Source organism: Coregonus lavaretus (genome assembly GCF_964263955.1).
Source record: "Coregonus lavaretus genome assembly, contig: HAP1_SCAFFOLD_2308, whole genome shotgun sequence".
Taxonomy (NCBI): domain Eukaryota; kingdom Metazoa; phylum Chordata; class Actinopteri; order Salmoniformes; family Salmonidae; genus Coregonus; species Coregonus lavaretus.
In genome coordinates, this window is record NW_028156541.1 from 52932 (window position 1) to 77960 (window position 25029).

Here is a 25029-nt window from a genome sequence, read left to right on the forward strand (position 1 = left end):
CTGTCTGACACACTTGTTGACCTATTTCACATTGAGCCACACCAGGTCAAGCTGGCCTGGTTACGAATCCACCATGTTGCTGGAATTCTCCTAGAAAGGACAATGTGAAATGAAAATGTCAGAGCCAGCACAGCACGGTTGGAGTCTGCACAAAAGTGTGAAAATGTTACCAGTCTGTTAGGCCAGGCCTCACCGAGGACGGTTGTGTTTCTGTAGAAAATAATAAAGACTGTTATATGAGGAACCATGGTTGATTCTGCTCTCTGTCTCCCCCCAGGTAAAGACTCTAAGACTGGAGAGCCTCCATGTCCAGTAGCCCTGGTCCCAGAGGAGAAGGTATCCTTCAGCCTGTACGCCCTCTCTGTCTCTGCCCTCACCGTGGCCAAGATACGCAAGGTCTACAACAAACTGGACAGCAAGGCCATCGCTAAACAGGTTAGCGTCGCTAACGCACGCATGCACACACACACACAATGTTATCTCCACCACACCTCTAACACAATGTTATCTCCACCACACCTGTAACACAATGTTATCTCCACCTCACCTGTAACACAATGTTATCTCCACCCCACCTGTAACACAATGTTATCTCCACTTCACCTGTAACACAATGTTATCTCCACCCCACCTGTAACACAATGTTATCTCCACCCCACCTGTAACACAATGTTATCTCCACCCCACCTGTAACACAATGTTATTTCCACCTCACCTGTAACACCATGTTATTTCCACCTCACCTGTAACACCATGTTATCTCCACTTCACCTGTAACACCATGTTATCTCCACCCCACCTGTAACACAATGTTATCTCCACCTCACCTGTAACACAATGTTATCTCCACCTCACCTGTAACACAATGTTATCTCCACCTCACCTGTAACACAATGTTATCTCCACCCCACCTGTAACACAATGTCATCTCCACCTCACCTGTAACACCATGTTATCTCCACCTCACCTGTAACACAATGTTATCTCCACCCCACCTGTAACACAATGTCATCTCCACCTCACCTGTAACACAATGTTATCTCCACCCCACCTGTAACACAATGTCATCTCCACCTCACCTGTAACACAATGTTATCTCCACCCCACCTGTAACACAATGTTATCTCCACCTCACCTGTAACACAATGTTATCTCCACCTCACCTGTAACACAATGTTATCTCCACCTCACCTGTAACAAAATGTTATCTCCACCCCACCTGTAACACAATGTTATCTCCACCTCACCTGTAACACAAGGTTATCTCCACCTCACCTGTAACACAATGTTATCTCCACCCCACCTGTAACACAATGTCATCTCCACCTCACCTGTAACACAATGTTATCTCCACCCCACCTGTAACACAATGTTATCTCCACCTCACCTGTAACACAATGTCATCTCCACCTCACCTGTAACACAATGTTATCTCCACCCCACCTGTAACACAATGTTATCTCCACCTCACCTGTAACACAATGTTATCTCCACCTCACCTGTAACACAATGTTATCTCCACCTCACCTGTAACACAATGTTATCTCCACCTCACCTGTAACACCATGTTATCTCCACCCCACCTGTAACACAATGTCATCTCCACCTCACCTGTAACACAATGTTATCTCCACCCCACCTGTAACACAATGTTATCTCCACCTCACCTGTAACACAATGTTATCTCCACCCCACCTGTAACACAATGTCATCTCCACCTCACCTGTAACACAATGTTATCTCCACCCCACCTGTAACACAATGTTATCTCCACCTCACCTGTAACACAATGTTATCTCCACCTCACCTGTAACACAATGTTATCTCCACCTCACCTGTAACACAATGTTATCTCCACCTCACCTGTAACACAATGTTATCTCCACCTCACCTGTAACACAATGTTATCTCCACCCCACCTGTAACACAATGTTATCTCCACCCCACCTGTAACACAATGTTATCTCCACCCACCTGTAACACAATGTTATCTCCACCCCACCTGTAACACAATGTTATCTCCACCTCACCTGTAACAAAATGTTATCTCCACCTCACCTGTAACACCATGTTATCTCCACCTCACCTGTAACACAATGTTATCTCCACCCCACCTGTGAAGTGGTTTCCCAGGTGAACCTCATGGCCTCTCTCCTGGTCTGTCTGATTGTACTAAAGGTCATCTCAGTAGAGAAAAGGAGAGTGCAGAGGCAGCAGATTTAAAAACAGTAGATTAACACTGGTTGCTTTGTACCATGTCTTGGGATTGAAGACTGATTTTGTCCTGTTTATCTCTCCTCTCTCTCCTTCTCTCCTCTCTCTCCTTCTCTCCTCCCTCGCTCCCTCCTCTCTCCCCCTTCTCTCCTCTCTCTCCTTCTCTTCTCTCTTCCCCTCCTCTCCCCCTCTCCTTAGTTGGCTGTGTCATCTCATGAGAACGCCACTCCGGTCAAGCTGATTCACAACGCGGCCGGTCACCTCAACGGTCCAGCACGCACCATAGGAGCAGCTGTCATTGGATACCTGGGTAAGGGGTTAGGATACCTGGGTAAGGGGTTAGGATACCTGGGTAAGGGGTTAGGATACCTGGGTAAGGGGTTAGGATACCTGGGTAAGGGGTTAGGATACCTGGGTAAGGGGTTAGGATACCTGGGTAAGGGGTTAACACTGCATGAGTAGGAAACCTGGAAAATGGATCAACTCTAGTGTTGATGAATATGTCTTCCCTGTTTAAGATAAAGGTTAAATAAAACATATTATTGAACTATCAATCGGGGTTGAATTGGCCATATAAGTAAATCTTGTAACAACAGATTGTGCCTTTTCAAATACATTTACATTTACATTTACATTTTAGTCATTTAGCAGACGCTCTTATCCAGAGCGACTTACAGGAGCAATTAGGGTTAAGTGCCTTGCTCAAGGGCACATTAACGTCATTTAGCAGACGCTCTTAGCCAGAGCGACTCACAAATTGGTGCGTTCACCCTATAGCCAGTGGGATAACCACTTTACAATTTGGGGGGGGGGTTAGAAGGAATACTTTATCCTATCCCAGGTATTCCTTAAAGAGGTGGGGTTTCAAATGTCTCCGGAAGGTGGTGAGTGACTCCGCTGTCCTGGCGTCGTGAGGGAGCTTGTTCCACCATTGGGGTGCCAGAGCAGCGAACAGTTTTGACTGGGCTGAGCGGGAGCTATGCTTCCGCAGAGGAAGGGGAGCCAGCAGGCCAGAGGTGGATGAACGCAATGCCCTCGTTTGGGTGTAGGGACTGATCAGAGCCTGAAGGTACAGAGGTGCCGTTCCCCTCACTGCTCCATAGGCAAGCACCATGGTCTTGTAGCGGATGCGAGCTTCAACTGGAAGCCAATGGAGTGTGCGGAGGAGGGGGGTGACGTGAGAGAACTTGGGAAGGTTGAACACCAGACGGGCTGCGGCATTCTGGATGAGTTGTAGGGGTTTAATGGCACAGGCAGGGAGGCCAGCCAACAGCGAGTTGCAGTAGTCCAGACGGGAGATGACAAGTGCCTGGATTAGGACCTGTGCCGCTTCCTGTGTAAGGCAGGGTCGTACTCTCCGAATGTTGTAGAGCATGAACCTGCAGGAGCGGGTCACCGCCTTGATGTTGGCGGAGAACGACAGGGTGTTGTCCAGGGTCACGCCTAGGCTCTTCGCACTCTGGGAGGAGGACACAGCGGAGTTGTCAACCGTCATGGCGAGATCATGGAACGGGCAGTCCTTCCCCGGGAGGAAGAGCAGCTCCGTCTTGCCAGGGTTCAGCTTGAGGTGGTGATCCGTCATCCATACTGATATGTCTGCCAGACATGCAGAGATGCGATTCGCCACCTGGTTATCAGAAGGGGGAAAGGAGAAGATTAGTTGTGTATCGTCAGCGTAGCAGTGATAGGAAAGGCCATGTGAGGATATGACAGAGCCAAGTGACTTGGTGTATAGGGAGAAAAGGAGAGGGCCTAGAACTGAGCCCTGGGGGACACCAGTGGTGAGAGCACGTGGTGCGGAGACAGCTTCTCGCCACGCCACTTGGTAGGAGCGACCGGTCAGGTAGGACGCAATCCAGGAGTGAGCCGCGCCGGAGATGCCCAGCTCGGAGAGGGTGGAGAGGAGGATCTGATGGTTCACAGTATCAAAGGCAGCAGACAGGTCTAGAAGGACAAGAGCAGAGGAGAGAGAGTTAGCTTTAGCAGTGCGGAGAGTCTCCGTGACACAGAGAAGAGCAGTCTCAGTTGAATGACCAGTCCTGAAACCTGATTGGTTTGGATCAAGAAGGTCATTCTGAGAGAGATAGCAAGAGAGTTGGCTAAAGACGGCACGCTCAATAGTTTTGGAAAGAAAAGAAAGAAGGGATACTGGTCTGTAGTTGTTGACATCAGTGGGGTCGAGTGTTGGTTTTTTGAGAAGGGGAGCAACTCTCGCTCTCTTGAAGACGGAAGGGACATGGCCAGCGGTCAAGGATGAGTTGATCAGCGAGGTGAGGTAGGGGAGAAGGTCACCGGAGATGGTCTGGAGAAGGGAGGAGGGGATGGGGTCAAGCGGGCAGGTTGTTGGGCGGCCTGCAGTCACAAGTCGCAGGATTTTATCTGGAGAGAGAGGGGAGAAAGAAGTCAAAGCATAGGGTAGGGCAGTGTGAGCAGGACCAGCAGTGTCATTAGACTTAACAAACGAGGATCGGATGTCGTCAACCTTCTTTTCAAAGTGGTTGACGAAGTCATCCACAGAGAGAGAGGAGGGGGGGGGGGGGGGGGGGGGATTCAGGAGGGAGGAAAATGTGGCAAAGAGCTTCCTAGGGTTAGAGGCAGATGCTTGGAATTTAGAGTGGTAGAAGGTGGCCTTAGCAGCAGAAACAGATGAAGAAAATGTAGAGAGGAGGGAGTGAAAAGATGCCAGGTCGGCAGGGAGTTTAGTTTTCTTCCATTTCCGCTCCGCTGCCCGGAGCTCAGTTCTGTGAGCTCGCAATGAGTCATCAAGCCACGGAGCTGGAGGGGAGGACCGAGCCGGCCGGGAGGATAGGGGACACAGAGAGTCAAAGGATGCAGAAAGGGAGGAGAGGAGGGTTGAGGAGGCAGAATCAGGAGATTGGAGGGAGAAGGATTGAGCAGAGGGAAGAGATGATAGGATGGAAGAGGAGAGAGTAGTGGGAGAGAGAGAGCGAAGGTTGCGGCGGCGCATTACCATCTGTGTAGGGGCAGAGTGAGTAGTGTGGGAGGAGAGCGAGAGAGAAAAGGAAACAAAGTAGTGGTCGGAGACATGGAGGGGAGTTGCAGTGAGATTAGTAGAGGAGCAGCATCTAGTGAAGATGAGGTCAAGCGTATTGCCTGCCTTGTGAGTAGGGGGGGACGGTGAGAGGGTGAGGTCAAAAGAGGAGAGGAGTGGGAAGAAGGAGGCAGAGAGAAATGAGTCAAATGTGGACATAGGGAGGTTGAAATCCCCCAAAACTGTGAGGGGTGAGCCATCCTCAGGAAAGGAACTTATCAAGGCGTCAAGCTCATTGATGAACTCTCCAAGGGAACCTGGAGGGCGATAGATGACAAGGATATTAAGCTTAAATGGGCTAGTGACTGTGACAGCATTTAGCCGTGATTGGCTCAGCGGTATAAGGTTCTGCAGTGCTGAGGAGCCACTATAGCCTGGGGTTCGATCCCCGTGACCAGGAGCCCCGTAGAGCGGCGCACCATCCGGGTTAGGGAAGGGTTTGGCCGGGGGGGCTTTCCTTGGCTCATCACGCTCTAGCGACTCCTTGTGGCGGGCCAGGTGCCTGCAAGCTGACTTCGGTCGTCAGTGGAACGGTGTTTCCTCCAACACATTGGTGCAGCTGACCTCCGGGTTAATCCAGCAATGTGTTAAGAAGCAGGCAGCCAGGTGGGTCATGTTTCGGTCTCGACCTGCGCCTCTTCTGGGCCCATTGAGGAATTGCAGCGATGAGACAAGGTCGTAACTAGCAATTGGGGAGAAAATTGGGTAAAAACTATATATTTTTTAAAATAGATGTACTTTTGCCCCACTCTTGGTGTGCGTTTGTCCCCAAGTCTGTGGCCACCAACTACACACACACACCTTACCTGTAGACTAACCCCCCCCCCCCCCACTCTCTTCCAGGTGTACGTGCGTTCGTCCCCAAGCCCGTGGCGACCAACCTGCAGTACGTGGGCGGGGCGGCGGCCATTTTGGGCCTGGTTGCCATGGCGCAAGACGTTGAGGGTCTCTACGCGGCCGTCAAGGCGATGGTGTGCGTCGTCAAGAGCAACCCGCTGGCCAGCAAGGAGATGGAGCGCATCAAAGGCTACCAGGTACAACTGCACTACCCACAATGCAATAGGGCCTAGTTCACACTCGGGTTACAAAGGACAGTTTTTATGAGTTTGCCTCCACACAAACATTGTTTGTGTGAACATTGTTGCTCTGACAAACTAATATGTAAAAAATAAATAAACAGCAACATCCTGTCTGCGGTGGTTATAGTAGAACAGTAATACAACTGAGTCTAACTGTAGTATGTGTTATTCGGTCTCTAGCTGCTGGCCATGTTGCTGAAGAAGAAGCGTCACCTGCTGAACAGCCACATCCTCCACCTGACCTTCTCCCTGGTGGGAACGGTAGACAGCGGCCATGAGACCTCCATCATCCCCAACTCCACCGCCTTCCAGGACCTGCTCTGTGACTTCGAGGTTCGCACTAGACCAATGGGCCTCCAGTGAAACTTGCTCCAGTTCTGGGCCAAAATGGCCTCCAGGAAACGGATCCAAGTTTGAGCGAAAATGGTGGTTCACGGTGCCAGCCAAACACAATGGGGCCTCAGGGCAGTTGATCCAGGTCGAGCCAAACGTGGTCCCTGGAGACAAAATAATGTTGTTGGTTTTCTGGTGTGGTATGTTTGCAGAGGGTTTTCTAACTTTCTTTCTGTCTCCTCAGGTGTGGCTCCACGCGCCCTACGAACTGCACCTGTCCCTGTTTGAACACTTTATAGAGCTCCTCACTGAGTCCAGGTGAGGGATGACTAACTCCTGCTATATCAATCAGCAGCACCATGTCAATGTCTCATTAGTTGTAAAGTTTTGTCATATGTGTTGATATACAGTGGGGGAAATAAGTATTTAGTCAGCCACCAATTGTGCAAGTTCTCCCACTTAAAAAGATGAGAGAGGCCTGTAATTTTCATCATAGGTACACGTCAACTATGACAGACAAATTGAGAATTTTTTTTTGTAATTTGTAATAAATGTATTTGCAAATTATGGTGGAAAATAAGTATTTGGTCACCTACAAACAAGCAAGATTTCTGGCTCTCACAGACCTGTAACTTCTTCTTTGAGGCTCCTCTGTCCTCCACTCGTTACCTGTATTAATGGCACCTGTTTGAACTTGTTATCAGTATAAAAGACACCTGTCCACAACCTCAAACAGTCACACTCCAAACTCCACTATGGCCAAGACCAAAGAGCTGTCAAAGGACACCAGAAACAAAATTGTAGACCTGCACCAGGCTGGGAAGACTGAATCTGCAATAGGTAAGCAGCTTGGTTTGAAGAAATCAACTGTGGGAGCAATTATTAGGAAATGGAAGACATACAAGACCACTGATAATCTCCCTCGATCTGGGGCTCCACGCAAGATCTCACACCGTGGGGTCAAAATGATCACAAGAACGGTGAGCAAAAATCCCAGAACCACACGGGGGGACCTAGTGAATGACCTGCAGAGAGCTGGGACCAAAGTAACAAAGCCTACCATCAGTAACACACTACGCCACCAGGGACTCAAATCCTGCAGTGCAAGACGTGTCCCCCTGCTTAAGCCAGTACATGTCCAGGCCCGTCTGAAGTTTGCTAGAGTGCATTTGGATGATCCAGAAGAGGATTGGGAGAATGTCATATGGTCAGATGTAACCAAAATATAACTTTTTGGTAAAAACTCAACTCGTCGTGTTTGGAGGACAAAGAACACCATACCTACTGTGAAGCATGGGGGTGGAAACATCATGCTTTGGGGCTGTTTTTCTGCAAAGGGACCAGGGCGACTGATCCGTGTAAAGGAAAGAATGAATGGGGCCATGTATCGTGAGATTTTGAGTGAAAACCTCCTTCCATCAGCAAGGGCATTGAAGATGAAACGTGGCTGGGTCTTTCAGCATGACAATGATCCTAAACACACCTCCCGGGCAACGAAGGAGTGGCTTCGTAAGAAGCATTTCAAGGTCCTGGAGTGGCCTAGCCAGTCTCCAGATCTCAACCCCATAGAAAATATTTGGAGGGAGTTGAAAGTCCATGTTGCCCAGCGACAGCCCCAAAACATCACTGCTCTAGAGGAGATCTGCATGGAGGAATGGGCCAAAATACCAGCAACAGTGTGTGAAAACCTTGTGAAGACTTACAGAAAACGTTTGACCTGTGTCATTGCCAACAAAGGGTGTATAACAAAGTATTGAGAAACTTTTGTTATTGACCAAATACTTATTTTCCACCATAATTTACAAATAAATTCATTAAAAATCCTACAATGTCATTTTCTGGATTTTTTTTCTTCAAATTTTGTCTGTCATAGTTGACGTGTACCTATGATGAAAATTACAGGCCTCTCATCTTTTTAAGTGGGAGAACTTGCACAATTGGTGGCTGACTAAATACTTTTTTCCCCCACTGTAATAGTGACACTATAATCTTAAATCACCTTTATGAAAAACGAAGACGCAGGAAGGAAAGGACTTGACTTTTTTCCTGGGTGTAATATATTAACCACCTGTCTGTCTGTCTCTCTGTCTGCCTGTCTCTCTGTCTGCCTGTCTCTCTGTCTGCCTGTCTGTTTGTCCTCTTCTCCCCCATCACAGTGAGGCAGCGAAGAACGCTAAATTGTTACGGGAGTTCCAGCTGATTCCCAAGCTGCTGTTAACCCTGAGAGACACGTCTCTGTCTCAGCCCACCGTCTCTGCTATCAGCAACGTACTGAGTCTGCTACTGCAAGGCTTCCCCAACCCATACGACCTGCTACGGTAATCACACACACACACACACACACACACACACACACACACACACACACACACACACACACACACACACACACACACACACACACACTACACCTTCCCCAACCCATACGACCTGCTACGGTAATCACACACACACACTACACCTTCCCCAACCCATACGACCTGCTACGGTAATCACACACACACACTACACCTTCCCCAACCCATACGACCTGCTACGGTAATCACACACACACACTACACCTTCCCCAACCCATACGACCTGCTACGGTAATCACACACACACACTACACCTTCCCCAACCCATACGACCTGCTACGGTAATCACACACACACTACACCTTCCCCAACCCATACGACCTGCTACGGTAATCACACACACACACACACACACACACACACACACACACACACACACACACCACACACACACACACACACACACACACTACACCTTCCCCAACCCATACGACCTGCTATGGTAATCACACACACACACACACACACACACACACACACACACACTACACCTTCCCCAACCCATACGACCTGCTACGGTAAGCCTTGACGTCAGAGAGGGGGACCAGTAGTCAGAAGGTTGCTGGTTCAAGTCCCGTTTCAGGCAATGAATAATGTGTGGACTGAGCTTGTTACTGGTGGGCTGCAGGTCAACCGACTACAAATACCTTCATGATAACATACTGTATATGACCTTGTAGCTCATGTCTCTGTCTGTCTGATAGGTTTGGCCAGTTCATCTCGTCCACTCTGCCAACCTTTGCTGTGTGTGAGAAGTTTGTAGTGATGGAGATCAACAACGAGGAGAAGCTGGATGGAGGTAAAACACACACACTAGTTTAGAGATTATTGTCACTAACTAGCATAGAGATTGACACTAACTGGCATAGAGATTGACACTAACTGGCATAGTGATGGTCACTAACTGGCGTAGAGATGGTCACTAACTGGCATAGAGATTGACACTAACTGGCGTAGAGATTGACACTAACTAGCATAGAGATTGTCACTAACTAGCATAGAGATTGTCACTAACTAGCGTATAAATTATTGACACTAACTAGCATAGAGATTTGTCACTAACTAGATAGCGATTGTCACTAACTAGCATAGAGATTGTCACTAACTGGCATAGAGATGGTCACTAACTGGCATATAAATTGACACTAACTGGCATAGAGATTGACACTAACTAGCATAGAGATTATTGTCACTAACTAGCGTATAAATTATTGACACTAACTAGCATAGAGATTGACACTAACTAGCATAGAGATTGACACTAACTAGCATAGAGATTTGTCACTAACTAGATAGCGATTGTCACTAACTAGCATAGAGATTGTCACTAACTGGCATAGAGATGGTCACTAACTGGCATATAAATGGACACTAACTGGCATAGAGATTGACACTAACTGGCGTAGAGATTGACACTAACTAGCATAGAGATTATTGTCACTAACTAGCGTATAAATTATTGACACTAACTAGCATAGAGATTGACACTAACTAGCATAGAGATTGTCACTAACTGGCATAGAGATTGTCACTAACTGGCATAGAGATTGTCACTAACTGGCGTAGAGATGGTCACTAACTGGCGTAGAGATGGTCACTAACTGGCATAGAGATTGACACTAACTGGCGTAGAGATTGACACTAACTAGCATAGAGATTGTCACTAACTAGCGTATAAATTATTGACACTAACTAGCATAGAGATTGACAGTAACTAGCATAGAGATTTGTCACTAACTAGATAGCGATTGTCACTAACTAGCATAGAGATTGTCACTAACTGGCATAGAGATGGTCACTAACTGGCATATAAATTGACACTAACTGGCATAGAGATTGACACTAACTGGCGTAGAGATTGACACTAACTAGCATAGAGATTATTGTCACTAACTAGCGTATAAATTATTGACACTAACTAGCATAGAGATTGACACTAACTAGCATAGAGATTGTCACTAACTGGCATAGAGATTGTCACTAACTGGCATAGAGATTGTCACTGACTATCATAGAGATTGACACTAACTGGCGTAGAGATTGACACTAACTGGCATAGAGGTTGTCACTAACTGGCGTAGAGATTGACACTAACTAGCATAGAGATTGTCACTAACTAGCGTATAAATTATTGACACTAACTAGCATAGAGATTGACACTAACTAGCATAGAGATTTGTCACTAACTAGATAGCGATTGTCACTAACTAGCATAGAGATTGTCACTAACTGGCATAGAGATGGTCACTAACTGGCATATACATTGACACTAACTGGCATAGAGATTGACACTAACTGGCGTAGAGATTGACACTAACTAGCATAGAGATTATTGTCACTAACTAGCGTATAAATTATTGACACTAACTAGCATAGAGATTGACACTAACTAGCATAGAGATTTATCACTAACTAGATAGCGATTGTCACTAACTAGCATAGAGATTGTCACTAACTGGCATAGAGATGGTCACTAACTGGCATATACATTGACACTAACTGGCATAGAGATTGACACTAACTGGCGTAGAGATTGACACTAACTAGCATAGAGATTATTGTCACTAACTAGCGTATAAATTATTGTCACTAACTGGCATAGAGATTGACACTAACTAGCATAGAGATTGACACTAACTGGCATAGAGATTGACACTAACTGGCATAGAGATTGTCACTAACTATCATAGAGATTGACACTAACTGGCGTAGAGATTGACACTAACTGGCATAGAGATTATTGTCACTAACTAGCGTATAAATTATTGTCACTAACTGGCATAGAGATTGACACTAACTGGCGTAGAGATTGACACTAACTGGCATAGAGGTTGTCACTAACTGGCGTAGAGATGGTCACTAACTAGCATAGAGATTGACACTAACTAGCATAGAGATTGTCACTAACTAGCGTATAAATTATTGACACTAACTAGCATAGAGATTGACACTAACTAGCATAGAGATTTGTCACTAACTAGATAGCGATTGTCACTAACTAGCATAGAGATTGTCACTAACTGGCATAGAGATGGTCACTAACTGGCATATACATTGACACTAACTGGCATAGAGATTGACACTAACTGGCGTAGAGATTGTCACTAACTAGCATAGAGATTATTGTCACTAACTAGCGTATAAATTATTGACACTAACTAGCATAGATATTGACACTAACTAGATAGCGATTGTCACTAACTAGCATAGAGATTGTCACTAACTAGCATAGAGGTTGTCACTAACTGGTGTAGAGATTGTCACTAACTGGTGTAGAGATTGTCACTAACTGGCGTAGAGATTGTCACTAACTATCATAGAGATTGTCACTAACTAGCACAGAGATTGTCACTAACTAGCATAGAGATGGTCACTAACTGGCATAGAGATGGTCACTAACTGGCATAGAGATTGTCACTAACTAGCATAGAGATTGTCACTAACTATCATAGAGATTGACACTAACTGGCGTAGAGATGGTCACTAACTGGCATAGAGATGGTCACTAACTGGCATAGAGATTGTCACTAACTAGCATAGAGATTGTCACTAACTATCATAGAGATTGACACAAACTAGCATAGAGGTTGTCACTAACTGGTGTAGAGATTGTCACTAACTGGCGTAGAGATTGTCACTAAATATCATAGAGATTGTCACTAACTAGCATATAGATTGTCACTAACTAGCATAGAGATTGACACTAACTGGCGTAGAGATTGACACTAACTGGCATAGAGATGGTCACTAACTGGCATAGAGATTGTCACTAACTAGCATAGAGATTGTCACTAACTAGCATAGAGATTGTCACTAACTGGCATAGAGATGGTCACTAACTGGCGTAGAGATTGTCACTAACTAGCATAGAGATTATTGTCACTAACTAGCATAGAGATTATTGTCACTAACTAGCGTATAAATTATTGACACTAACTAGCATAGAGATTGACACTAACTAGCATAGAGATTGTCACTAACTAGCATTGAGATTGTCACTAACTGGCATAGAGATTGTCACTAACTATCATAGAGATTGACACTAACTGGCGTAGAGATGGTCACTAACTAGCATAGAGATTTGTCACTAACTAGCATAGAGATTTGTCACTAACTAGATAGCGATTGTCACTAACTAGCATAGAGGTTGTCACTAACTGGCATAGAGATTGTCACTAACTGGCATAGAGATTGTCACTAACTGGCATAGAGATTGTCACTAACTATCATAGAGATTCTCACTAACTAGCATATAGATTGACACTAACAATCATAGAGATGGTCACTAACTGGCATAGAGATGGTCACTAACTGGCATAGAGATGGTCACTAACTGGCATAGAAATTGACACTAACTGGCGTAGAGATTGACACTAACTAGCGTAGAGATTGTCACTAACTAGCATAGAGATTATTGTCACTAACTAGCGTATAAATTATTGACACTAACTAGCATAGAGATTGACACTAACTAGATAGCGATTGTCACTAACTAGCATAGAGGTTGTCACTAACTGGCGTAGAGGTTGTCACTAACTGGCATAGAGATTGTCACTAACTATCATAGAGATTGTCACTAACTAGCATATAGATTGACACTAACTAGCATAGAGATTGTCACTAACAATCATAGAGATTGACACTAACTGGCGTAGAGATGGTCACTAACTGGCATAGAAATTGACACTAACTGGCATAGAGATTGACACTAACTAGCGTAGAGATTGTCACTAACTAACATAGAGATTATTGTCACTAACTAGCGTATACATTATTGACACTAACTAGCATAGAGATTGACACTAACTAGATAGTGATTGTCACTAACTAGCATAGAGATTGTCACTAACTAGCATAGAGGTTGTCACTAACTGGTGTAGAGATTGTCACTAACTGGCATAGAGGTTGTCACTAACTGGCATAGAGATTGACACTAACTGGCGTAGCGATTGACACTAACTGGCGTAGATTGTCACTAACTGGCATAGAGATGGTCACTAACTGGCGTAGAGATTGTCACTAACGGGCGTAGAGATTGTCACTAACTGGCATAGAGATGGTCACTAACGGGCATAGAGATTGTCACTAACGGGCGTAGAGATTGTCACTAACTGGCATAGAGATTGACACTAACTGGCATAGAGATTGTCACTAACTATCATAGAGATTATTGACACTAACTAGCATAGAGATTATTGACACTAACTAGCATAGAGATTATTGACACTAACTAGCATAGATATTATAGTCACTAACTAGCAAAGAGATTGTCACTAACTAGTGTAGAAATTGTCACTAACTAGCATTGAGATTGTCACTAACTAGCGTAGAGATTGTCACTAACTAGCATAGAGATTATTGACACTAACTAGCATAGAGATTGACACTAACTAGATAGCGATTGTCACTAACTAGCATAGAGATTATTGTCACTAATTTACATAGAGATTATTGTCGGTTAGTGCCAAAACTATACTGTCCTGTTCCATTTTTGTTGATTCCAAAATCCCATGAATATAATTTTTTTTTATTACATAATTTGTGTTCCAGATAATGATGAGTGGTCTCAGGACAGTATTATCATAGTAGTAATAGTAGTGGTAATATTCTCTGTTTTGTTCCAGGTAATGATGAAGACTTTGGGGGTCTTCTGTCGGCCAACCTGATCCTGTTGAGGAACAGACTGCTGGACATTCTCCTCAAACTGCTCTTCACATCCCAGGAGAAATGCACCGTCAACACTCAGTACGTCACAGAGTTTCTAAACCCAGAGGCGCAACATCGCGAGACTTCCGGGAACGCTTTGCGAAACAGACCAAGCAGACCAGGCCGGGGTTTGAGAAGTCAATGAAATTAGTGAAAAATTCTTCCTTAGTTGTTAACATTCTCCAAATCTAAAGACACAACCTAGATTGGAGCCAACGTCTTAAATAGTTGAACATGTTATTAGGCCAACCTCGTGAAAGTGACAAACTGACACGTTTTCATTTTCTGTCAAAAACTACTTTATAATCGAAGGACTGCCTTTGATTTGACGGCCTGCACATACGCAGTTCGGCGTGAGACGACCGTTAGAGCCGATGACGCGTTTCTACGCAATGACCTTAGCTAGCCAATGTAGCCATGACATCACCTACAAGTGTGATCGGGGATTTCTATTGGAGAAGCAGTTTCTTGCCCAGCTTCACACTGTACTGTGAAGGGGGGCCAGTATGAAAAATATAAAATAATGTATGCACTAACTGTAAGTCGCTCTGGATAAGAGCGTCTGCTAAATGACGTAAATGTAATGTAATGTAAATGTACTGTCTTTGACTGTGTTTGTGTGGGAGCCTGACGACTCTTTGTCTCCCCCTACAGGGCGTGTGAGGAGTTGGTGCGTACCCTGGGCTTTGACTGGTTGTTGATGTTCATGGAGGAGCACCTTCACCCCAGCAGTGTGACGGCAGCTCTGTGGGTCCTGGTGGTTCTCCTCAGTAACCAGCCCGTACTCACCAGGTATTTTATTCCTATTCTAAAATATAGAGATTTTTACATTTGAATTTTAACAATTCTGTCGCATTATGATTCTGTCAAAAAAAAACATTACATTTCATATTACAGGAATTCCCCATAACATCCATGTCATGATTTGACATTTATTGTACCTGTCCAGGTTTAAAGAGGGGCTGACCGGAGGCGATTGGCTGGACCACACGGACTCTGTCCTCACCAACAAGATCGGCACCGTGCTGGGTGAGTACAGTGACGTGACGTGACGTGTGTGTGTGTGTGTGTGTGTGTGTGTGTGTGTGTGTGTGTGTGTGTGTGTGTGTGTGTGTTGGGTTTTGTGTAGGTGAGTCAATGTATAGATAAAGGTTTAATAAAACCCAACACAACATAATAGAACTGTTTACTGTGCAGTATATAGAATGTAACATAATAGAACTGTTTACTGTGCAGTATATAGAATGTAACATAATAGAACTGTTTACTGTGCAGTATATAGAATGTAACATAATAGAACTGTTTACTGTGCAGTATATAGAATGTAACAGAATAGAACTGTTTACTGTGCAGTATATAGAATGTAACATAATAGAACTGTTTACTGTGCAGTATATAGAATGTAACATAATAGAACTGTTTACTGTGCAGTATATAGAATGTAACATAATAGAACTGTTTACTGTGCAGTATATAGAATGTAACATAATAGAACTGTTTACTGTGCAGTATATAGAATGTAACATAATAGAACTGTTTACTGTGCAGTATATAGAATGTAACATAATAGAACTGTTTACTGTGCAGTATATAGAATGTAACATAATAGAACTGTTTACTGTGCAGTATATAGAATGTAACAGAATAGAACTGTTTACTGTGCAGTATATAGAATGTAACAGAATAGAACTGTTTACTGTGCAGTATATAGAATGTAACATAATAGAACTGTTTACTGTGCAGTATATAGAATGTAACATAATAGAACTGTTTACTGTGCAGTATATAGAATGTAACATAATATAACTGTTTACTGTGCAGTATATAGAATGTAACAGAATAGAACTGTTTACTGTGCAGTATATAGAATGTAACATAATAGAACTGTTTACTGTGCAGTATATAGAATGTAACATAATAGAACTGTTTACTGTGCAGTATATAGAATGTAACATAATAGAACTGTTTACTGTGCAGTATATAGAATGTAACAGAATAGAACTGTTTACTGTGCAGTATATAGAATGTAACATAATATAACTGTTTACTGTGCAGTATATAGAATGTAACATAATAGAACTGTTTACTGTGCAGTATATAGAATGTAACATAATAGAACTGTTTACTGTGCAGTATATAGAATGTAACATAATAGAACTGTTTACTGTGCAGTATATAGAATGTAACAGAATAGAACTGTTTACTGTGCAGTATATAGAATGTAACATAATAGAACTGTTTACTGTGCAGTATATAGAATGTAACATGCTTCCCCCTCTCATCCCCTTTTCCCATCATTACATTTGATGAGGATGGGTTTTGATGGTTCTTGTTTGTTTATAATGTCTATCTTGAAACAGGTCTCTCTTCCAAAAGAGATTTTATCTCAATGAAACTAACCTGTATAACTAAAGGTAAAAAAGGTCAAACCCTGAATAGAATAGAATACTTTAATATATCCCATTGTATACTTCAATATTCCATCTGCTCTGCAGCAGAGTACAAGCATAGAATGTGAGCATACCCACATGTGCTTCAACCCAGCTTGCATACAAAGGGAAAAATATAGGCATAGTTTGTATACATCAATGGCGGTCTCCTAACTGTTAGCTAGTTTTAGTCTATTCTAAGAATAGGGATGTGAGTCTTCCTGCTTTTCTGACATTTAGCCTCCATTCAAATATAATAGAAACTTGCCTATCCCCTATCCAAAATACAAATGTATCACATTTTTTCCTGAAGTTTTCCTGATCACAACCCTGATTCTCAGTTTCTCAACCTCTTCTTCCTCCCCTCTCTCCTCCTCGTCAGGCTTCAACGTGGGCCGTAGCGCCGGCGGTCGCTCCACGCTACGGGAGATCAACCGAGACGCCTGCCATTTCCCAGGGTTCCCTGTTCTGCAGACGCTGCTGCCGAAACACACCAACGTCCCCGAGCTCTACTTCCTGCTGATGGCTCTGTTCCTGCAACAGCCCGTCACCGAGCTGCCAGACAGCCTCCAGGTACATGTTAGTACACAAAACCTTTTTATCATTACTTCTTACTAAAACCTATTTTTCATACTGTACTAGCTAGTGTTTCCCATAGATTTGTTTCGAGGTTACTGTGTCATGTTAGTACACAAAACCTTTTTCATTCTTATCTACCATTTTATCATTCCACTAAAACCTCTTTACTGTCATACTATTTAGCCAGTGTTTCCTCTAGTTAAAACCTCTTTACTGTCATACTATTTAGCCAGTGATTCCTCTAGTTAAAACCTATTTACTGTCATACTATTTAGCCAGTGTTTCCTCTAGTTAAAACCTCTTTACTGTCATACTATTTAGCCAGTGTTTCCTCTAGTTAAAACCTCTTTACTGTCATACTATTTAGCCAGTGTTTCCTCTAGGTAAAAGCTATTTTCTCTCATACCAGTGGCGGTCGGTGCCGTTTTAAGATGAGGGAGGACAATAATTAATCAATTATTTGGTGACGTGAATATATTTTATGTAGTTTTATCTAAAAAGGATAACTTTTTTAATGTTTCACAAAAAATGTTGGTCCTCTCCTTCCTCCTCTGAGGAGCCTCCACTGTGTCATACTATCCAGCTAGTGTTTCTTAATATACAGTGGGGAGAACAAGTATTTGATACACTGCCGATTTTGCAGGTTTTCCTACTTACAAAGCATGTAGAGGTCTGTAATTTTTATTATCGGTACACTTCAACTGTGAGAGACGGAATCTAAAACAAAAATCCAGAAAATCACATTGTATGATTTTTAAGTAATTATTTTGCATTTTATTGCATGACATAAGTATTTGATACATCAGAAAAGCAGAACTTAATATTTGGTACAGAAACCTTTGTTTGCAATCACAGAGATCATATGTTTCCTGTAGGTCTTGACCAGGTTTGCACACACTTCAGCAGGGATTTTGGCCCACTCCTCCATACAGACCTTCTCCAGATCCTTCAGGTTTCGGGGCTGTCGCTGGGCAATACGGACTTTCAGCTCCCTCCAAAGATGTTCTATTGGGTTCAGGTCTGGAGACTGGCTAGGCCACTCCAGGACCTTGAGATGCTTCTTACGGAGCCACTCCTTAGTTGCCCTGGCTGTGTATTTCTGGTCGTTGTCATGCTGGAAGACCCAGCCACGACCCATCTTCAATGCTCTTACTGAGGGAAGGAGGTTGTTGGCCAAGATCTCGCGATACATGGCCCCATCCATCCTCCCCTCAATACGGTGCAGTCGTCCTGTCCCCTTTGCAGAAAAGCATCCCCAAAGAATGATGTTTCCACCTCCATGCTTCACGGTTGGGATGGTGTTCTTGGGGTTGTACTCATCCTTCTTCTTCCTCCAAACACAGCGAGTGGAGTTTAGACCAAAAAGCTCTATTTTTGTCTCATCAGACCACATGACCTTCTCCCATTCCTCCTCTGGATAATCCAGATGATCATTGGCAAACTTCAGACGGGCCTGGACATGCACTGGCTTGAGCAGGGGGACCTTGCGTGCGCTGCAGGATTTTAATCCATGACGACGTAGTGTGTTACTAATGGTTTTCTTTGAGACTGTGGTCCCAGCTCTCTTCAGGTCATTGACCAGGTCCTGCCGTGTAGTTCTGGGCTGATCCCTCACCTTCCTCATGATCATTGATGCCCCACGAGGTGAGATCTTGCATGGAGCCCCAGACCGAGGGTGATTGACCGTCATCTTGAACTTCTTCCATTTTCTAATAATTGCGCCAACAGTTGTTGCCTTCTCACCAAGCTGCTTGCCTATTGTCCTGTAGCCCATCCCAGCCTTGTGCAGGTCTACAATTGTATCCCTGATGTCCTTACACAGCTCTCTGGTCTTGGCCATTGTGGAGAGGTTGGAGTCTGTTTGATTGAGTGTGTGGACAGGTGTCTTTTATACAGGTAACAAGTTCAAACAGGTGCAGTTAATACAGGTAATGAGTGGAGAACAGGAGGGCTTCTTAATATAACAGGTCTGTGAGAGCCGGAATTCTTACTGGTTGGTAGGTGATCAAATACTTATGTCATGCAATAAAATGCAAATTAATTACTTAAAAATCATACAATGTGATTTTCAGGATGTTTGTTTTAGATTCCGTCTCTCACAGTTGAAGTGTACCTATGATAAAAATTACAGACCTCTACGTGCTTTGTAAGTAGGAAAACCTGCAAAATCGGCAGTGTATCAAATACTTGTTCTCCCCACTATATATATATTTCCTAGTATAATATAGTTTTATAATATATAGCATTAGTAGTATAACAATATAATAATATATACAGGGCCTTCAGAAAGTATACCTTGACTTTTTACACATTTTGTTACGTTACAGCCTTATCCTAAAATTGATTAAATAAATAAATGTACTCAACGATCTACACACAATACCCCATAATGACAAAGCGAAAACAGGTTTTTAGAAATGTTTGCACGTTTATTAAAAATAAAAAACAGATAGAACTTATTTACATACGTATTCAGACCCTTCGCTATGAGACTCGAAATTGAGCTCATGTGTGCACCCTGTTTCCATTGATCATCCTTGAGATGTTTCTAAAACTTGATTGGCGTCCACCTGTGGTAAATTCAACTGATTGGGCATTATTTGGAAAAGCACACACCTGTCAATATAAGGTCTCAAAGTTGACAGTGTATGTCAGATCAAAACCAAGCCATGAGGTTGAAGGAATTGTCCGTAGAGCTCCGAGACTCTTCCTAGAGCTGGAACCACCAAGACTTCTTCCTAGAGCTGGCTGCCTGGCCAAACTGAGCAATCGGGGGAGAAGGGCCTTGGTCAGGGAGGTGACCAAGAACCCGATGGTCACTCTGACAGAGCTCCTCTGTAGTGATGGGAGAACCTTCCAGAAGGACAACCATCTCTGCAGAACTCCACCAATCAGGCCTTTATGGTAGAGTGGCCAGACGGACGTCACTCCTCAATAAAAGGCACATGACAGCCCGCTTGGAGTTTGCCAAAAGGCACCTAAAGACTCTCAGAAAGAAGAAACAAGATTCTCTGATCTGATGAAACCAAAATTGAACTCTTTTGCCTGAATGCCAAGCGTCACATCTGGAGGAAACCTGGCACCATCCCTACGGTGAAGCATGGTGGTGGTAGCATCATGCTGTGGGGATGTTTTTCAGCGACAGGGGCTGGGAGACTAGTCAGGATCGAGGGAAAGATGAACGGAGCAAAGTACAGAGAGATCCGTGATGAAAACATGCTCCAGAGCACTCAGGATCTCAGACTGGGGTGAAGGTTCACCTTCCAACAGGACAACGACCCTAAGCACACAGCCAAGACAACGCTAGAATGGCTTCAGGACAAGTCTCTGAATGTCCTTGAGTGGCCCAGCCAGAGCCCAGACTTGAACCCGATCGAACATCTCTGGAGAGACCTGAAAATAGCTGTGCAGCGACGCTCCCCATCCAACCTGACAGAGCTTGAGAGAATCTGCAGAGAAGAATGGGAGAAACTCCCCAAATACAGGCGTACGAAGCTTGTAGCATCATACCCAAGAAGACTCGAGGCTGTATTCGCTGCCAAAAGGTGCTTCAACAAAGTACTGAGTAAATGGTCTGAATAATTATGTAAATGTGATATACCAGTTTATTATATTTAATAATAATGGTCCTCTGTAGCTCAATTGGTAGAGCATGGCGCTTGTAACGCCAGGGTAGTGGGTTCGATCCCCGGGATCACCCATACGTAAAAATTTATGCACACATGACTGTAAGTCGCTTTGGATAAAAGTGTCTGCTAAATGGCATATTATTATTATTATTATTATTATTATTATTATTATTATTATTATAATACATTTGTTAACATTTCAAAAATCCTGTTTTTGCTTTGTCATTATGGGGTATTGTGTGTAGCTTGATGAGGGGGAAAAAACAATGTAATCAATTTTTAGAATAAGGCTGTAACGTAACAAAATGTGGAAAAAGTCAAGGGGTCTGAATAATTTCCAATGGCGCTGTACCAAAACCAATCTCAAATACCACCTTCCTTTATCCCACAACCACGCTTTCCACCTGGGTGGTCGTCCTCTCTCTTCATCAGTGGTCTGATCTCTCTATCTCAGATCTGTCTATCCACCTGATCTATCTATCTCAGATCTGTCTATCCACCTGATCTCTCTATCTCAGATCTGTCTATCCATCTCAGATCTGTCTATCCACCTGATCTCTCTATCTCAGATCTGTCTATCCACCTGATCTGTCTATCCACCTGATCTCTCTATCTCAGATCTGTCTATCCACCTGATCTCTCTATCTCAGATCTGTCTATCCACCTGATCTATCTATCTCAGATCTCTCTATCCACCTGATCTCTCTATCTCAGATCTGTCTATCCACCTGATCTATCTATCCACCTGATCTCTCTATCTCAGATCTGTCTATCCACCTGATCTCTCTATCTCAGATCTGTCTATCCACCTGATCTCTCTATCTCAGTTACTACGATCTCTGTACGGTCCAAGAACTCCAGACGCAATTTATCTGACTTGGACCTCCGTTCTGCTTTGCGTGCGTATGGAGTCCCCTAGGTTCCAATCCACACATCATTTTGTTGTCATAGTAGTACACATGGACTGGTCTCTAAATGACATTCTCACGTTGGCAGGCTCCTCATTCTTTAAACGGACAGCAGTGGATATTTCATGGATATTAGAAACATGGAAATATCTGTAGCACGTATGCATGGGGAGAGTGAAATAAACCATATTTGCTCTTTCATCAGCGTATGACTCTGTAAAAAGATCTGCTATTGTGAACCACTAATCTAACTTTTGGTTGGGGAGTCCTGTGTGTGGGGGGTGGGATGTTAACTGTTTGTCTTGTTTCGGTCACTTGTTTCTCTGTCCATGTGTACCTGTTTTGTGTACCTCACTAAAAATAAAACATTGGATCATCCCCCACCAAAAAATGTAAAAAAGCAATGAGGCTGATGCAACAGATCAAGACCGTTTTTAGCTTAAAATATTTTATTTCTTCATATTATAAGCTCAACAATGCGCACATGGCTGAAGGCTACGCGCAAATGTTCCAAAATGCAATTAGCGGGAAAACACAGTTCTCAAAAGTGCACTGCACATGTGAGCGGTTCCATGTAGCCGAGATTAAAATATCCATTAGAAATTAAGAAAGAGGGGAGATCTAAAGATGCAATCAACTAGCATGAGCTGCTAATTATGACTGGGATTATGCCTTTGGCTGCTGGACAATAGAATACAGTTGATTTTGAAAACCAATACAACATGAGAAAATAATGGTTTCAATGGCATATTAAGTGTTTATAAATTAATTCCCTCAACATTTCTATGGTCGTATTTTGACTAGGCTGGGCTACTTTGAAACAAGGTAAGACATACTTCATAAAAATTTATAAAACATCCAGGTTTTAAACAAATTAAGTTCATGGTTAAATAGTTTCAAAATGCTGACCGCCTTCTCTGAAATTGGGTGATTTGCGGTGCTCAAAATGCACTGTCCTTCACTCTCCGATTTGAATATTAATAAAATGTGGCCTTTCTGATCGGAGTAATTGTTTGATATTGTGATAAAAAAACAACAACTTTAATTTATATTCAGCGTTAATGTCGAACAATGCTGAGTGTTACCCCAGTATTCAGCGTTAATGTCGAACAATGCTGAGTGTTACCCCAGTCTCTGTGTTGTGTGTTTGTGTTAGTTTGACCTGGACTCCATCTGGACCTTTATCTTCGGGGTCCCTGCCTCCAGCGGCACCGTAGTGGGATCCATCCACAGTGTCTGCACCGAGGCTGGCTTCCTGTTACTGGGGATGCTGAGGAGCATGCTCAACCTGGTGAGAGAGAGGGAGGAGGAGATGGGGTGACGATAGAGGAGGAGGAGGAGGAGGGGAGGGGGACAACCCAGCCCTTGTCATTTTTCCATGTAGCCTAGCTACTGGATTCACTTCTACCACCAAATGACGTTCTTTCTACCTGATGTAAACCAGGGACAGAGAAAGCTACGGCATAGTTCACCCAGAATTACCTATTGGTTTCCTTATCCTGTTAGCAGTCTTTGGACAAGGAGAGACAGTAATCCATGATTTAGTTTACCTAGCTTGCTCTCACCAAATGCTAACTTCACATAGCTTCTGGATCTTCTTCTACCAACAAATGACATTGTACTTTTCTTTGTCGTCCTAGCCATGGCAGTCCGAGGAGGAGGGTTCGTGGCTGAGGGAGTACCCGGTGACTCTGATGCAGTTTTTCAGGTACCTGTACCACAACGTCCCCGACCTGACCCCCATGTGGCACAGCCCAGAGTTCCTGTGTGTCCTGGCTGCCTCAGTCTTCGTCTTCAACATCAGGCCCTACTCTGAGATGGTGAGAAGCTGAACTCTATAGAACTTCGTTTTACTACATTTGTGAGGATGTGTGTTTTCTCTGTGTGCGTCTGTGTGTTTGCTACGGTAGCTGTACTCTGTGTGTGTGTGTGTGTGTGTGTGTGTGTGTGTGTATGGTGTACAGTAGCTGTGACCGGTATGGGTGTGTGTGTGTGTGTGTGTGTGTGTGTGTGTTCTCTGAGCTCCTTCTAATCCTCGCTCCCTCTCTCCTCAGGTGAGTGACCTGGATGATGAAGCGGGGTCTCCCACGGAGGAATTCAAGGCCTTCACCGCCGACACGGGCATGAACCGTAGCCAATCAGAATACTGCAACGTTGGTTCTAAGACCTACCTGACCAATCACCCGGCCAAGAAGTACGTGTTTGACTTCATGAAGGTGCTGATCATGGACAACCTGTGTCTGACTCCAGCCAGCAAACAGACGTCCACCATAGACCTACTGTTAGAGGTGAGGCAAATTCAATCAATCAAATGTATTTATGAAGCCTTTTTACATCAGCTGTTGTCACAAAGTGCTGCCTGACAGCAACCGGTGGGATTTAATTGCTAATTGAATTGTTATTAGTTGATAATCTAGCTAGGGTTGCAAAAATCCGGACACTCATTCGGGAATGCTCCAAAGGAATTTCTGGAAAACAGGGGGGGTTTTGGTTACGTTTCTAGATTTTTGCAACCCTTAATCTAGCTATTGTGTCAGGAATATATTATTATATATATTATATTACATATTATTGTCAGGAAAGTGGTTGATCTGTGGTTGATACATAAATTTTTGGACTTATAAATTAATGATATGTACCTGTTGATTCTTGAAGAATATAACGTCTAAATGCCTCTTGAGCTTAGTTCAACTGTCGTACCCCGTCAGAACCCAAAATAGAAGCTTGTTTTACTCCCTCAGCT

General features: G+C 43.8%; 1 protein-coding gene across 1 annotated transcript in view; it reads left to right on the forward strand.

The window, feature by feature from the left end:
* The window catches only part of LOC311126248 (WD repeat and FYVE domain-containing protein 3-like), a gene marked incomplete at both ends in the record, with an annotated part of 83752 nt that overhangs the window by 52828 nt on the left and 5895 nt on the right, over window positions 1-25029 (forward strand). The window contains 14 exon segments of the mRNA XM_084200265.1: window positions 278-435; window positions 2413-2524; window positions 6110-6300; window positions 6526-6678; window positions 6923-6996; window positions 8835-8996; window positions 9740-9834; window positions 14660-14780; window positions 15396-15533; window positions 15691-15770; window positions 17553-17749; window positions 23443-23577; window positions 23927-24106; window positions 24341-24574. Coding sequence (XP_084056391.1) covers window positions 278-435; window positions 2413-2524; window positions 6110-6300; window positions 6526-6678; window positions 6923-6996; window positions 8835-8996; window positions 9740-9834; window positions 14660-14780; window positions 15396-15533; window positions 15691-15770; window positions 17553-17749; window positions 23443-23577; window positions 23927-24106; window positions 24341-24574 — 2030 coding nt within the window.